The following is a 17898-nucleotide window of genomic DNA, read 5'->3' as shown; positions in this document are numbered from 1 at the left end:
GGATAATGGATTTTACATTTCGATTCCGTATATAAGTATAAATCTTTGTGAATTAAATCAATAAATAGTCACAAGTGTCAAAAAACCTGCTAATTTTACCTGTAAACCTGTTATTTGTGTCAATTTGATGGTGTGGTATAGCTCAGCTGACCAGCGGCTTGTGAAAAATAAAAATTGGTTATAAATTTTCTAATTTAACAATCGAACACAATCCATTTTACATATTCAATTATTTAAGTAAAAAACTATTTCACTAGAGAAACCTCTTCTTGGATTTTTTGTTCACGTAATATTAAATTGGAAAGGTGAGTTTTCGAACAGCATTTTATAAACTTAATTGCTAGTTTTTCATTTTTCCACGGCATTAGTCAGTTTAGGTACAGCCATTTCTGGCTCCTACTCCAAAACTGTATACTAACTGACCAATTAGCTGAAATATTTTATTCTTATATAGGCTTTAAGCATTGAATAGCAAACTTCAAATTTTACACTGCTGATTCTGTCAATTGCGGATAATAAGTTGCACGCTCATAAGTCAAATTTGGAACCCTTTCCTGTGTTGCGACTACGTAGTGCAGATGTTAAGCTTACCCGTCTGCGAATCGGACACACCAGACTGACCCATCTACATTTGTTGTTTGGTGAACCACCTCCTCAATGCAACACTTGTGATGTTTTACTTTCGATTCACCATATTTTAATCACTTGCCCGTATTTTAACAGACATCGTCTTGCCTTTTTTGGCAGTTCTATTTTATCTATGGGAGATTTGTTAGGTGACTCTCATCATCCGAACATTTTTGCATTTTTACGTGCTATTGGCATTTTAAATTGTATAATTTAAATTGTATAGTAATTAGTTTATTCTGTTCATGAATTTATTCATTTTTAGAAGGATATTCTTACTTTTATACTATTTTACTGTGTTTTAACTTTGACGTGATTTTAATCCAGTATTACCGTTGACTGTTTGTATATGATTTCATCAATTTTTAATTATATTTAGGAAAATAAGTATGCACTTCAATTTTGACATGTATAAACATATTGTTTGGCGCAGCATGTCCACATTTGGATTTTGTGCCATTAAACTCTACATTCAATCAATCAATCAATCTGTCAATTGCGGAATTTTTTTTAAATAAAATTCTTATTTATCCACTATTTGCATGTATTTATGCAGTACAGAGCAAAAAAAGTGAGAATTTTAAAATATTAGTAATTATTTAAGTATATATAAAAATAGAAACAAGATATTAAAATACATTTCAAGATGTCTTATCTTTATACAAATACACATGCATTTTACAGAAACATGAACATGATAGAGATACATATACATTATACGGATAAGTTCCTAGTAAATTTTTTCTCCTTTAACATTAACAGCCATTTGAAGCCGTCTTGTCGTAGATTCAACGAGAGACTTCACTGCAAGTGCCTTCTTTAAGTAATTTTCTACCTCCAAGTGCAAATTCCTATGGAAGCCTAAATGAAAATTTTCAGCGTTAATATAATTATCAAATTCTCGTTTCACAAAAGAAATATCGAAATGTAATAATAAATCATTTTATAAGTACATCATGTAATGCATCAAAAAAAGAAAGGGACCACCCTGAATAGCTCTTAATCTAATGATCGGATCTTTACGTTCTAGGACTCATTCTTAAAGGCTCGAGGGGTGACGTTAAATTTACTACTAAATTAGTACAGAAGATATTTTAAATAACGAAATCAGACACAAAAACGTTCTTCCTGTGAATAAACATGCTTTTTTTTCAACGAATTCAGATTTCTGAACCCTAAAGTCTAGGGAGTAGCCACAATCGTGAAAATATGATACCCACAGTTTGAGCAGGAGAGTAATCAAAAGTTTGCACTTCTAAATTTTGCGTATTTCGCAAATATTAAAATTTAAGCGAAATCGGTTCAATAGTTCTTAAGAAATTGAATTTTTTAAAACTTGATATCTCAGGAACTATTTATCTGATTTTTACCGTAGAATATTGTATTCTAATTTTTACAGTACTTAGCTACAAGTGCTTTCTTCAAGTTAACAACTTCCAAGTGTCAAATTGCCATGGAAGCCTAAATGAAAAGTTTAGCGTTAATGGAATCATCAGAAATCTTCAATAAATCTTAAGTTTTCACAACCTAAAAGAAAAATCAAAGGTAATGATAAATAATTTTAGGAATACGTCATGTACGTACATAGTACGAACACAATTTCTTGAATTAATTTATGACTTACAACTTGATATTTCTATTGTAAATAGTTAAAGATGCTTCCGCGCCATTCTAAGAGCTGTTTTTCTAACAAAATGTTTTTTTTTTCCAGATACAAGTTTGCTTTATCCGAATATTCCAGCATATTCCAAGTAGTTACTATTGGTCTTAGTTGTTACCATTATTTAAATTGCTTCAATAGTCATACACTTAAGACCTATTTTGGTTTCCTTTGATAATTTTAAGAGGAAAAATGAGAAAAAAATAAATATTTAGAATAATTGATATTATTTCTTACAAAAAAGATTTGAGATACAATTCTTGGATTGCAGGATTTCGAAACGGCTACTTTGGTCACGTCAACTTCTCGATCGATTGTGATTGACTGAGCAGATTAGACAGAATTCGCTATCTCAGCACGTTGTAAAGCATCATGATTTGACTTGAATTTTCAAAGATTTTTTTTAGCTGTTGGGTCTACATTTAAAAATAGTTTGCTTCAATTCTAAATGATTTAAAATACATTTTATTCTTTCATTTTTCTAAGCAAAACAGATTTTAAAAATAACTGCATTAGCAATCAATGGAATTTGAATTCTTTGGAATTTTAATTAAAATGGAAGATATTAGTCGGATACAGAAATATTAAAACAGTGAGTATTAGCAAAGAGTGAGGCAAAACAATGTTTAAAATATAAATATCTGCAATACACACGTAAATATATTCAAATGCATTATAAGCAGTAATTCCGTTTTGGACATAATTTCATTCTTATACTTTTGAAAAACAAATTATCTGAAATTAAAATGTAACTTGCGCCCTCATTTGGCCAATATTCACGAATTCTGGCTGAATAAGAGTTCAAAGGGTCGTATTTTTTGATATTTGCCCTACATAGAATTATCTTGGATAGGGATATAGGACCAATATTTAAAAATCTAGACATCCCAATATTCATCCCTCGATGCATGATTAGATAGGAACTCAATTTGAGCCCAATTGGGGCCAAGATAAAATTGTTGCAAAGGAAGTTTGAGATCTTAAATTTTGTATTCATGAAAATAACTTGTTATAACATTTAATGCCAATATATATCTCTTAAAAGTTTTTACTCAAGACTGTGTGGTGATTGATTTGTTTGAAACCACATTAACGAAAGCTTTTAAAATTATTTCCTTAAAAGTATCAACATTGTTCATCGTCTATCGCTGATCCTTTTAAACGAACATTATTCGGGAACAAATGAATATAAAAGTTTTCTAAATAAAAAATGAATCACTATAAGCATCAATGAACAAATTTTGCTCTTTTATTTATAGTAAAGTAATAACAAATGCTTTGCGACAGGTGCTTTATCAGAATTTTAATTAATATCATATGATAAATTTATAGAACAATAATAGATAACTTTATATGCAGTATTAAGAGCAAAAAGGAAAAAAAAATTGCTTTTTTTACTGAGAAATTAATTCTTTAAGGAAAAGGAATTTTGTTGAAAAATTGGTGTTCCATAACTCAACCGTTGTGAAAGCTGCACTTACAAAACATCGTAATTACATTTCAGGTAAGTTAAATATGTCGCAGCTTGTACCATGTTTTCACGGAAACGTCACCGTGTAAGAAATACATTTTGCTTAACAATGCAACATTTCTGGGACCTTTCTGCAGCATTAAAAATGTTTTTGGTCCTATTATGTGCTAGGTACAAAATCATTTGAAAAAAGAAAAAAAAACTCGGCTAAAACAAATCAAAAAGTATCTACCTTTAATTTTTTCATCACTGATAGAGATGTTTAAACCGGTAACTGAACTATATCACTTGAACGGAATAAATCAATCAATTGTTGTTTTCACCATTCCTATTGGAAGATTTATATTTCCATCCCAATGGAAACATATTCCTGCTGGTTGCTATTAGTAACTGCTTGATCATTGATGGATTTCTAGGGAGCAAGTAGGTGAAGGTACATCAACTTAGTCATCTATGGACTTGAAGTCCTTGTATGAATAGTGGGACAATTCCACTTATGCACATTATGCACCGCGCTTTTGAATCCAATGAAATGGACCTATTTTATTGTCTCATTTTTGGTTTTATTGCCTTTATCTTTATTGTCTCATTTTTGATGTCCTCTATTTCGCAAATAAGATAGGCTGGAACTAAACAAGCCTTAAACTGAGATAGAACTCCGTTGAATAATTTGAGTTGGACCACTATTCAAATAAGACCTTTTGTTTCTAATTTAAGGTGAACAAAAGCTAAACTCATTTAATCATCTCCTATTTCTCGATGATTTAATTTCTGTAATGAATTTCCCACTGCTTTTACGCAAATTGATTTTTTATTAGAATCATCTCAACAAAATAAACGATTTTTCACGCACCCAATTTTATCAATGAAAGAATTTAAAAATATTAAAATATAACCTTTACTTACATCATCAACTTTTCAAACACGTTGGTTAACCAATTAATGACGATGGCTACCTTTTCGTTAAATTAAAATTAAATCCCAATTCTCCCAAAAGTTAAACAAAAAAGTCAAAGTTCAAGCAATTCAAACTGAGGGCCATAAAAAGCAACAAAGGTAAAAGTGATTGCTTAGTAATCGTTCCCACGACAGTAGTTGAAAATACATAAAATTCGAATTCCTCGAACCATGCTGTTATTTTTAGTTTCCTTTTTTTCCTGGAGAAAGGATGCATGAGAGTTTTCGTTTCTTTCTATTGGATTTTTTTTTGACGAATGGGAATGTTAAAAAGTGTATGCACAACATGTGAAACACCAAGAGTTTTTGTGTTTGAGTAAGACGGTGTAAATAGAGTAGAGCTGTGTTTTAAAATGAAAAGTGTTTGAAATGATCTTTTTTATGACGCCAAGATGCGGAAGTTGTCGTTATTCCCGCGATGATGAAGTGGTAAAAAGTATTTGGTAGTCTATTTCATCTTCCGATGTTTTTTTTATTTTTTATTCATTGTTATTTTTTTATTCAAGGTTGGAGCATTAAAGTAAATTTTATAAAGCTGAAAATCGCAAACAAATATTGTAACATGAATTGTTTTTCTGTAATTACGTAAAGCAATAAATATTACTATTGAAAACTCCCTCCAAGACAACATACCGTTCTCTTCTAGAAATTAAATAAATAAATAAATTTTAGAAGGATTTACATTTAATGCAAACGGACATTTTATAAACTATACTTTTCGTTTTCACGTAAGCTCTATTTTCACTAACGGACTTATACTATGATTTGACCTCCAATCATCTTCGTAGCGTAGATTAACTGTATGGGAATATTAGTATATTATAATCAATGTTAAATTAAAGGATAACAGCACGATTACTATCTAATTTTTAAGTTTATTTATAATAATGATACGAAGAGTTTGTATAAACGTCTTTCTCTTGGAGCTTCAGAACTGTTTGTACTATGGTCCTAAAATTCGGACCTCGACTTAAACGGGCAATTTTATAATACTATTGATATACTGAAACTCGGTCAAAAATTTCAGTTAATCCGCTCAGAAGGGGCGTTTCAAAAAATTTTAGTTCAAAATTAAGAGAATTCTGCTATTGATCAGTGATGTTTGATAACTTACAGCTCTATTAATAAAAAAAAGCTTTTTGCTCGTTAATTCAAATGTAATTATTTTTTATTTTATATGCTAAGTAACTTCAAGATCAATGAGTATAGCGTGTGAGGGCTATGTCTCCGAGTTAGTATTCATAAAATTATTTGAAATCACATGCACACTTTTTTGTAGGTAGACTTTTGAAATGCGTTTTTAAATAACAAAATAATTTAAAATCAACAGTTATGAATAAACATTAATCATAAACGGATTAAACCGTCAGTTCAAATTCTTGTTTTTGGCCTTCGGTTTTACTCACCGTACTATAACAATACCTTTTTTTAAAAAAAATAATAATTTTAAGATTATTTTCTGTAATTGCTCTTACTTTTCAGTAACAATTATTTTATGAATTTGAACATTGTATAAATAAAACTGCGAATCGGCGTTATTATCAAAATGACACTCTTCTTGATAAATCTACCTGATCTAGAGCTTGAAGTTTTTTGGCAAGTTATGTTACGTTGCCAGACAATTTTATAAGAGTGGGTCACTATAGTTTTAAATGTTTTTACACTTAAGTATCATTTCAATAAGACTTTTAAGATGAAGATAGTTTAAGTTTTTTCTTCATAATGAAAGATAGACCGCCGATAGCTCAGGAGGTAAGACACTCGCCTCCCAATGAGGTAACCCAGAGTTAACTGGTTGTACAAATTCTGTAAGCGGCTGTCACCGACCATAATGATGACATAGTTATTTTATAGAGTTTATTTTTTTCTATTTAAATAACACTTTTTTGTTAAAATAACAGTTTTTTTGTTAAAATAACAGTTTTTTGTTAAAATAACATTTTTTTTGTTAAAATAACAGTTTTTTGTTAAAATAACAGTTTTTTGTTAAAATAACAGTTTTTTTTGTTAAACAGTTGTTATTGTTTTTTTGTTTACAGGTTATGTTTTTTTGTTTTTAAGTTTCTGTTATGCAATAGAATTTGCTTAATTTTAAAAGCTTATATAAATATGTAGGAATATTAATGAAAGTTAATTAAAATTGGATTTTTTTTGAAAGTTCAATGTAAAATTGCATTTGGAAAATTAACAGAACTTAATATTTAGTTTTAAAAAATTACATAAAACGCTACGAATTTCTAAAAACCACAGTGATTACTTTCTTATCTATTTTTAGCAAAATAAATTTCAGTAATTTTGTGTTTCATAGCTTCTTTCAAATAATTTATCATTTACTACCGTAGAATTGTCTCTCTTTTTTCTATTTTTTTCTCCTCAATAGAGTTAAGGGTTTGACACCAATTATTTTTAATTAACGTTCAGCTCTTGACAAAAATAAAAGATGTTCGAACAATATGTTTAAAATTTTCCATTATAGAAAATAAAATAAATTGGATTTAACTCAAAATTCTATCAAAAATATATAGTTTCACTATTAATTCTGTGGAATTTTTTTTTTCATTTCTCTTTTAAGAGCTTTGCATATTCCTAACTGTGAAAAGGATGAAATCTCTCAGTTTTTACTGTTCACAATCGATCCTCTATCTGGGAAATTTTAATAATTAATATGTTATGATCAAGAATCAAGATTATGAAAACATACTACTCAACCAAAATCCTGAACCTATCATTCGAATCTTCAAAATCTGGCAGTATTTAGATTTAAAATGCGGAGAAAATGTCCGCATAACTCACAGGCAGGTAATAAGTTTAAATTAAAACCCAAAATAGAGTTAATAAATATAAATTCTTCATAATTACATGATAAGTATTAATATCCGCAATTAATTATTAAGTTGTACTGCTTAACAAAAATTTTAAAATCGACAAAAAAATTCAACATTCTGAATTAATTTTATATTGCAATTATATTTTAAATTGCAAGATTAAAATCTTCACGTTGGCTCAGTGTTTAAGGCACTGAACTGTCATTGTGAAGAGCTGGAGTTCGATCCCCAGTGGCGGCTTGAAGCCCATCCAGCTTTAGATATCAGCTTGTCTGGGAAGTAAAGGTGGTCTGTGTGCAGTGCTGTCCACATTGCCACAATCCTACCGTTGGTCTCAAAATTGTAGAGCTTTAAACCTCTATGACCCCATGGTCCACAACTGGTTTTTGCGGGAATGCTTTACTTCAGATTAAAATATTCATAATTTGAATACCAAATTTAAAATAAACTATTTAGTTAGTCAAAACCATTTACTAAGAAAACAAATCATGCTCTCTATGAACAATAAAATGTATCGTAATAAGAATTATAGAATTTTGAAAAACAGAATTTCCGGTTTACGGTAAGAAAGGAAAAATTACGAAATGGATGGTTTAAATACCATAATTTTTTTATTAGCCAGAATTATGTTTTTTTTTTTAATTTCTTCTTCTTATTTTTTTATTACCAGAAGTGCTATTACCTTACTGTGCAGAATAATTGTACCAGAATCTTTTTCTCCGTGTACATATTAACTTCCTAATCATATTTGTTTTCAATAACAGAAGCGAAGCCATTGTTTTGTAAGAGCTTAATTGATTAAGATTTAATATTTTAAAAACATTGGATTCTTCTGAACGTAAAGTAGCTTTCTTTAAAATATGAAATTTGCACGCGTGTTGCCCCGTTCGCACATTTATTCATCGACATTAAACAGCTGACAGTAAAATATTCTTTCCTACAAGAAGTTTGCGAAATTTGCTGGAATCGAAAATCTAATCAGAAGGTCCAAATCTTACACATTTGAAAATTCTGTCTTCCTTGAAGCTTCGAAGTTGATTATCTGTCAACAAATCACAGAATAAGGCTTGATTGACTGTGGAACTTTGGCATCTTTTCTTGTCGGTTTTTAAGTTAACTCGATATGATTTTTGGAACGAAAGATCACCTTTTGTTATAAATGGCCTGTTTTTTTCTCCACTGGGTTCATTATTTTTATGTAAATAAAGAAAACGGGATAAGGATTTATTAACTTTTTTCTGTTGTTTTGGAATTTACATTTCTTGGATTTTCAGTAGGGTTGTGTGTAGAGAGATAATTTAATTTCAGTTTATTAAATCTTAAGTAGAAAAATTTAACCTTTGTTATTGTTACGTATGCCAATTGCCAATACCAGTAAGTCTGCTGGAAATGCAGCGAATTTTTAAAGCAGAGAGTCAGTTTCCTGTTTTTACAGTGGCTCCATCTATGTCCAAGAATACGACATCAGCCAAACACACGTCAAAGCTCGTTTTGCAAGGAGGATCCAATCGCATTCTATTCATTCATCCACAGATCATAATTTTGACCTGAATAAGAGAAAAAATTCAGTACCTCCAGTGATATTGATTTGCTATGCTAACTTGGAGGACGTTGTGACCCCGACAGATTCAACGTGCTCCAGTCACTATTTAAACGGGGATTCTTCAACCGGCGGGATGTGAACTCACGTTCTCACGAACAGCTCAACTTCCCACCAACCAGGCTATCTCGACCATTTTAAACTCTTATAGTAGTGAAAACAGAAATAATATGCATTAGTTAAATCATTCTAATTTGTTTTTTAATCAAGCAATATTGTAAATTCAATACTCAAGAGAAAGAAATTACATTTTACCTTTCACTTTTTTTTAGAAGAAAAAAAAGCAGTGTGCTCTAAATAAAGCAATGAAAATCTTGAGTCGGTACGACATGGCATGGAAGGAGTTTAAGATATTGTTTTGTAGTTTAAAAAAAAGGCAAGGCTGCGATTTTATGAACGCGATGTTTAAGGAAAAGTAAACGCAAGAAAAAAATTCTTTGAAAATGATTACGTAAATGAAGAATAAGCATCCCAATCAACTGATGCCCATAGAATGGACTGAAAGAGTCATTATTCAGTGAGATAAATAAGATTTTCAAATTAAAAAACCAAAACTACAATGTATAAAATCTACCACTAAAATGCACTGGATTTATTACGCTCCTATTAAGAGATATTTCGCTTTTATTTTTGTTTCTAAATACAGTGGTATAGACCATTATTTGTTTATAATGCAGCTGCAGTGATATCAGATTTCCTTGTAGAACTAAATTTCTAATCAGGTGCTTAAATGTAAATACAAGTCTCAAAATAATGCAATCACCTTCACCGAATTACTAGATTAAATCACTACTTTGCACATGACATCAAACACATACTTATTCATGGTATAGTTTTTTTCCAGCATTTTTGTTATAAAAGAACATTCTACACGAGGTAGGTACTCTAATGGAAAAGGCAACAAATATCAAAACTGAAGCTTATTTTCCAAATATAAAAGCCGACTAAAGCAGACATTCTAAAGACTGATCAATGGAGATACATATTTATGTTGTAAGGAATTCTCAGTTAAGCCGGAATTCAGAAAATATTTTAAGTCATTGTTTAATTTAAAATATTTTGAGTTCTGAACAAGCAGAAGAGGTTATCTACATTTTAACCCTAAAAAAATTAACGCAATTTACTTATGAAGTAAAGGTAAATTAGGTCCCCGATCCCCCCAAATATGGGTATGCGGGAAAAATTTTCATCTTGTCGCCGTGACAGTTTCCCGCACAGCCGGAGGTGGACAAAGAGTAAGTAAGGTTGAACTCCGACCCACCCCAGGGGGGTATACGGAGATAAAAGTAAAATTATTACAATAAAATTTCTCTAAAAANACCCCAGGTGACTCTAGCAATCCTCTTTAATTTGTGATTGAACTTTTGTACACGATCCTTAACGTGGACAAAGAGTATCTGCCACACGCACTGGCCGAGAGGCCCGGCGAAGCCCCTCCGTGGCATTTATTTAAAAACAGGAAAAAAAATAGTACTATTTTGGCAACAGCCCGGAGGTTATCGGGCAAAAATACAAAAGTAACAAGTTCCCCTCTAGAATTAAACGTTTTATATGTATAGTTGTGATTATTCCGACTATTAACTATGAGGTGAAATTAAACATCTAAAGATTGATGTTTACAATAAAATTTATGAAAAAATCAAGAAAAATTTTTTTCTCCCCTTTTTTAAGTTAAAGTTTAAAATTTGTCCAATTGACCCTTATAAAAATTGAAATCCAATAAATTTAACGATATCAACCATGTGAGACCCAGAATTTACCATGTGAGAGCTGTCAAAGTATAATTACTTATGAAGTAAAAGAAAACCATTGCTCGTCAAGGTGGTCACGGAGGTTAAGGCTCCATAATTTTGAGACTAATAATATGATAATAGAAAGGTGGTCAGCATTGCACGCAGGCGGCCTACACTTCTCAGGCAAAATAGCTCCAATCCATCCTAAATTGCATAGTCTTCAAGTCATCAACGGGGCTAGAACCCCGTGGCTTAACTACTGCACTTAATAATAAAATTTTCACACCATTACTATTTACTATTACTAATTATTCTACAAATCAAAAATTAAATCGGAATTAAAAAATCAAAATTGTTGATGAATTTGCAACGGATTAGGTTTAAATTTTATCCCAGCATAATAGGAAACTTATATGGGAAATTTGAATAGTTTTTCATTCAGGTGTAGCAACCTGTTTAATATCAAAATAAATAAATAAACAAAAGCGTAGGATTGGAGAGCGAAACGAGGCAGTGGACAGAACATCATAATATCCTTATACAGAAAAATGATAGTTAAAAAACAATTATGTTGACAAATATGGAAAGTTAACTACTTGAAAACAGTTAAATCATAAGTTTGACCGTTTCACTGATGGTATGGAATTTTATTTTTAAATTACCATTTAAATCACATACAAAAAGAACAATTTTAGTATAAAACTTTTATTGCAAAAATACTTCATTTAGGCAAAGTGTTTACATTATAAACACTTTTTATTTTGAAATACCAATATTTAAAGAAAAATAGCATGTTATCGTATTGTCCATCATAGTTCATACCAGGATACTTCAAACTATGGAAATCTACCAGAAAGTAATAAACGGCTTCAACAGTAGCCAAAAAAGTGTCAGGTTTTCCTCGTTGTGGACGCCAGAATAAAGATTTTTTTGAATTTAGCACAACACATTGTAAGTCTGTAAAAGAAAAGAAAAATAGCATTAAAAAAGTTTTTGAAATGTTTGAAAATAATGAAGAATAATATACAAAACAAACAATAATACAAATTTAAAAATGTTAGAGCGACATTTTCAGGTCAGTATAAAAATTTCAAGCAATATTTCATGTTCATTTCATGACATTGGTTTAATACTACAAGAAGCGATAGGAATGTTCGTTGAATGGTTTAACAAGAATGAATGGTTAAATGTCGCACAAGAGCCAAACTAATGAATTTGATTAATTCTGGAAACTATGATACCATTTTTGGAGACTATGATATGCTTTGCATTCAATGACATCACCTTCGGGTTTCCGCAACTTTTGTTTACCTTTATGTTATTGGCTCTTGGTTTATTTAAGTATATATTCATTTATTTGGAAATCGCCAAAAATGAGAGGAGCCTCCGATTATAAACTATTATCTCAAGAATTACAAAATTGCGAGTTCGGAAAGTGTAATACGTGATTCGGCAGATATAATGGGGATAAATCAAACAATTTCATTGAATAGTCTAAGTCGACTGAATATTAAATTACAAAATGATGGAAAACCAATAATTAAAGGACAAATAATTAGGGATAATTTGAAATTATTTGTAAAATTAAGTGAAGTCTATGAATACAACAATCGTCTATGAATACAATAAACAAACGCAGACTTATCGAAATTTGTCAAATGAAAGTACTAACATGTCAGGAAATAAAGCTATTACAGTAATTTACGGTAAGAAAACTGAATAAAAAAATGCTTTTCATCTAAATTATAATCACAAATATTTTCTGTGAATGTCATTATGTAGATAAACCATGTAATTTTCAATACATTTTTCAGAACACTAAATCGTACTAAGTAGTGTTCCATAAACATAAGTAAAAATAAACTTCAAATAGCCTCCTCATATTTGGTACTTCTCGTGTCTTATCAAAAATTGGCTTATACTAAACTATCCTCTCTAATATTAGCAAGGTAGTCTACTAAGACATTTTAAGCACAATATCGCGGCTTAGACAATTTTAACTTAAATTTTTCTTGTTTTTACACGCTTCCCTATAAAAATTAGCTGATGCGCAAACTGATTCCTTTTCCAAGTAGTTTGAGCAGACTACCTGGGGATTTTACACAGATCTCCATATTTCACTGGATGGCCGATTCAATGTTTCGAGCTCGAACATTACCTCCTAGATCAGAAAGCCTCCACACGTTTTTTTAATAAGTAGTCTGCGCAGACTATTTAAAAAGTGAACCAGTTGTGCGCAGGAATCCAAATTCTCTTCTAATATTAATTGAGAGAAGTTTATCATATATATTTTAGAATTGAATCGGTAGTGGTAGACAAGTAAATAAGACAAACCAATTATATTCAAAAACTAAGTAAATTTTTTGATATATATTTGCTACCACTATCGAACTTTTACTAGATTTTGTTTTAAATGCTTCGTTCGTTAACTTGTTTACCCTCATAGTGGTCTGACCGGACTACCTACAAAAAACCGTGTGGAGGCTTTAAGTTATAGGAGGCGTTGGCTTGAAGCCCACGTTGGCGAAGTACCGAGATGCGTAACTGCAAATTGTATAAATTTAGAACGCACTTGGCGGACTAATCTGCAGCCAAAACTCGCTGTATAGCGAGTTTTGGCTGCAGATTATTTGGCAAAGATATTGTTCCGTGCAAGCTCAATAGCCTTTAAAACAAAACAATTTCTTCACTAAATGATAATTAATTTATGTAATTTAGTTTTATCACAAACTAAAGGTTCGCTAAACTATAGATTTCTATTCAAGAGATTTAAGAATACGTGATATAATCAACAAAACTAGAATGTGCACGATGACATGAGATTTAAGCGAGTAAGTTTATTTATATTTACTTTTAATATCAAAGCGAAAAAGACTATTTGCATCAGTTTCTTTTAACTTAGTTTTTATTATTAGTATTGGATGTTTTGCTTAAATTATTACTTTTACAAAATGCATTTATCTATATAATTATCAAAACTGGCACTCTATTTAATCTTTTATGCAAAAATTGTTCTACGCTCGCTATAAAAAGAAATAGCATGAAAATAAAGTAGAAATCTATCTTCGTTGATGCTTCAGACAAGAACTCATGGACAATATAATAGAAGTCAACAAATGCGACATACGATGCAGCATTTTATGAGCATGCAATGTTTCATGAATGTATCAACTAAATTGTGTGCGTCGCCATTGTAAAAAAACTCTTTTTTTTCTCATTTTGCTTTTAAAAAACATGGAATTTCTTATTGGAAAACCACTTTAATCTAAGCACTTCATCCACTACAACTAACCACGTGCAACTAGAATAACACGTGCTTCATCCACGCGCAGCTAGAATAAATTAACAAGAGGACTCAAGAAATAAAAAACTTTATTGCTAGTACAAAAGCAGATCTATTTCGTTAACACTGTCGAATTTTGATAAGCTTTCAATTTTAAAGGATCGTACAAAGTTCTGATTTTATAGTACATAAACTTAAAGAAAAATAGCATGTTATCATATTGTCCATGATAAGGCACATCCGGTTGCAATAGATTGTGCAGTTCCACAATAAAGTAGTAAATAGCTTCAATGGTAGATAGGTGAGTTTCTTTCTTTTCGCGATAGTATCGCCAAAACAAGGATTTATGATCATCGAGAAATACTGAACGGAGTTCTGAAATAGAAAACTATTTTTAGATAACCAATTTTATTCGTAAAAATAATAAATTTAGTGAGTAATTAATTAAATGAGAATTGAAAATTTAGTCATATATTTTTTCTAAAACATAAAATAATAAAAGTGTAATAAAATCGATCACTGTGATAAAAGGTTTTATATGTAATAGTTTTCAAAAGGTTTTTAATCGTGTGTGATTTCGTAAAATAAAATTGTCGAGTAAGAATTTTTTAATATTTATAAGAAACAGATAAAGGGCTTATAGATAACAAATGGCTTTTGAAACATTTTTTTTAAAAAAAAGCGAGATGATTACGAAAATTTAAAATCTATATGCACAAAACACACCTTGTTTTTCTTCACTCTTAGGCTTTGTTTGTTTCTTTCGTTTCTCCATCAAGTCTACTAACGTGACAAGAGAAAGCAGCATTCGACAAAGCGTTCTAATAAGTTACTAGAGAGAAAGACTAAATAACTAGAGAGAAAAGTAGTTCCAAAACTATCGATATTAAAAGCCTAAAAACCAAACAACTTGAATATAGCACAAACTATAGCAGAAAAAAAGACATACTATAGTTTCGTCTTTAAAAATAAGAACCTTTTTAGAGTCAAAATACAGAACGACTGAGGAAAACACAATACTAACAAGTTGAAAAGAGTAATTTAACCAATAGGGGTAGAGGAACAAGCTTAAACAAGATAATAGAATAAAGGAAAGGCGATAAGAAACATTATGTGGTGGAGGAAATAGGGAGAGAACCTCAAATGTGCAAGATTAAGAAATTAAATTAAAATAGATTTCCAAGCTTTAAGAAAGGATGGGATATTAAATAAATAATTAGCAGGGGTAGCAGCAAAGTTTTTTTTAAAATTGTAGGATAATTTTAGGAGCTTTTTAAAAAAAATTTTTAGGTAAATTTTAGGGGTAATATATGATTTTGCTAGGATAAAAACAGATCACACGGTAGTTTATTACATAACAGAAGATTATTACAATTCATCCACACATATCATAAATAATTGCAAGCCATAAAATAAAGCTCTGAAATTTATTAAGTCAAGAATGAAATCTCTAAAGTGTAAAAATGAAATTTCAACTTTACATATTACCTATCAGAAATTAAGTGCATAATTCAGGAACAGGCAAAAGTGAGAATAAATCAAGAGAAAAAATAAATTAACACCAACTTGGATTTTTATTTAATTTTTACCTTCTTAATCAAAACTTTATTATTACCCTTTACCTTACTTTATTAAGAAAAACTATTGTGTGATATTATTNGGGTTCGTACATAGTCTTAGGAATTTTATAAATTTAAGGGGGAATGCGACCCCTGAATTAGGTTATTAAGTTTCAAAATATGAAATGATTCTCAGAAGTCAAGATCAGTTGTTGAAGAGCCGATTCTCGAATTGTTCGAACTGTGAGTGATTTCCAAACGTTAAAAAAATTTAGAGATTGAAAACGTTAGAATAGTCACAGAAAATTAAGAATTTATACTAAAATTTTTTGCTTTTTTTTAAAGAAAAAAAATCTTACTTGCGAAATTGAGATAATGATGTTCTTTTGGGATATCACTTTTTCAAATGTATTGTGTCCTTCAAAATGTTCAAATTCTCACGATTTGACTTAATTTATTTCAATATTGCCACATTGTTTCGCATAAAATAATTATACATGTAATACATGTATCTACAACAGAAACTACAATCAATTAGAATTCTATTATAAAATAATATTTAAGAGCTCTAACATTAGATTGCATTAAGCAAGTTTATTTTTAAATATACTTTTTTTCTTCATAAATTTGTTGTAAATATGAAAATTCTGGAAACATTTTTGCGGATCAAAATACCATCTGATATAGCCTACGAAATTCAAGAAAAATTCTAAAAACTAAAGAATAAAAATTTCAAGTTAACCATAAAAATAAATCAATAAGCAATTTATTTAATCTTAACTAATACCTTTTTAATGAAATTTATCTTAAAAAATATTCTGTAAGCAAGAAAAAAATAATTTTAATTCCTTAGCTTGTAGAGATAGATCAAGTGAAAAAAAAAGTTTAAGAATTCTTTGCCGAAACAATTATTGTGATTAACTATATAAGGAAAGCGAAATTTCGGAAATCGTATAGCAATAAAGCGAAGCTAAATAGTCACCGCGATTATCATTACCGTTAAGTAAGCTCATCATGGCTTTTCCAATGAAATGGTAAGTTACAGCATCCTTAAGAAAGTATTAACTTAGTATCTAAGAATAAAACAAAGATTTGATACAATCATAGATGCAATGGTATCCTTAGGGAATTTCATTAGGAATTTCTGGATTCTGTTCGAGTAATTCAGGGATTGTTAATTCCAGGGATAATCAATTTATGTTAATCATCATTTGTTTAGCTACAAAAACATATTTCAATAACTATAAATTAACTGAGCTAGAATTGTAGATAAAGAAAGGTAATATAAAATATAAAAACGTAAAATGCAATTGATGGAATAAAAAAGATAACGATTTTCATAGAAAGAATAAGATGTTTTTGTGGATTACCCTGCCATCTAGTTGAAATGTAGTAAAATTATTAAGTACCTATCTTGAAACAATACAAAGGAATAGTTTAATATAAGTACAACAACATTCTTATTGGACAAGCAGATCAGTTATCTAGCTATCTGTACACGTTATCTGTAAATTACGCAATACGTAAATTACGTTGCATTTAGTGAATTCCAGCTGTAAATGAAAAACAGTTAGCACAACAAAATCAACGTTATTTTTGACTATAACTAAAAATATTACACATTTTTTCAATAATTAATATTAAGAATTTTACACTCTTTTTAGCTAATCATTAAAAATGTCAAACCTATGAATTTTCAGTTTAACTTTTATTTAAATTCAAATTAAAAAAAATGGTAACGGAAGGTCATTTTTTCGACATGATTATCATGATTTTCATAAAAATTTAGCCAAGCTAAAAAAGGAAAAACTTTGGAAAAATAAGAATACATAAAGAAGACAACATTATTATAATTTGACCAGTATTTCTGAAAAATAACATACATACAAACATAGAAAACAAACATAGAAATGAGGTACTTGTTAATGGTAACGGAAGGACAAAAAGTTCAAAATGACAAAAAGTAACAAAATAGAGATTTTCAGCATCCTCAAGAAAGCAGATCAGCAGATTCAAGAAATTCATTTACTCCTGAAGAAAATGATGCATGACAAGTGTCCAAATATTAATTTTAAAAATTTAAGAGATGTCTCCCTTTTTCCAAAATTCACCAATACAAATACAAACACTTGATTTTGCCTAATTCGAGTGTGGGGATTTCAAATCTGAAATTATTTTTGCAC

General features: G+C 29.9%; 1 protein-coding gene across 4 annotated transcripts in view; it reads right to left on the bottom strand.

Annotated features, from left to right (window-relative positions):
- Positions 1-1355: 1355 nt before the first annotated feature.
- LOC107455131 (tRNA-uridine aminocarboxypropyltransferase 1) overlaps positions 1356-17898 on the bottom strand; it is a 58584-nt gene continuing 42041 nt past the window's right edge. For 2 of the 4 annotated variants that reach the window (XM_043044528.2, XM_043044527.2), the window contains exon 5: positions 14229-14531. In XM_043044528.2, coding sequence (XP_042900462.1) covers positions 14269-14531 — 263 coding nt within the window. In that variant the 3' untranslated portion in view covers positions 14229-14268. Of the gene's footprint in view, positions 1489-11562; positions 11831-14228; positions 14532-17898 lie in introns of those variants that run through there. The other 2 variants (XM_071183985.1, XM_016072591.3) reach the window with 2 other exon arrangements.

Source organism: Parasteatoda tepidariorum, chromosome 8 (assembly GCF_043381705.1).
Source record: "Parasteatoda tepidariorum isolate YZ-2023 chromosome 8, CAS_Ptep_4.0, whole genome shotgun sequence".
Classification (NCBI taxonomy): Eukaryota; Metazoa; Arthropoda; class Arachnida; order Araneae; family Theridiidae; genus Parasteatoda; species Parasteatoda tepidariorum.
The sequence above is the reverse complement of the archived record's forward strand: the minus strand, read 5'-3'. Positions and strand labels throughout refer to the sequence as shown.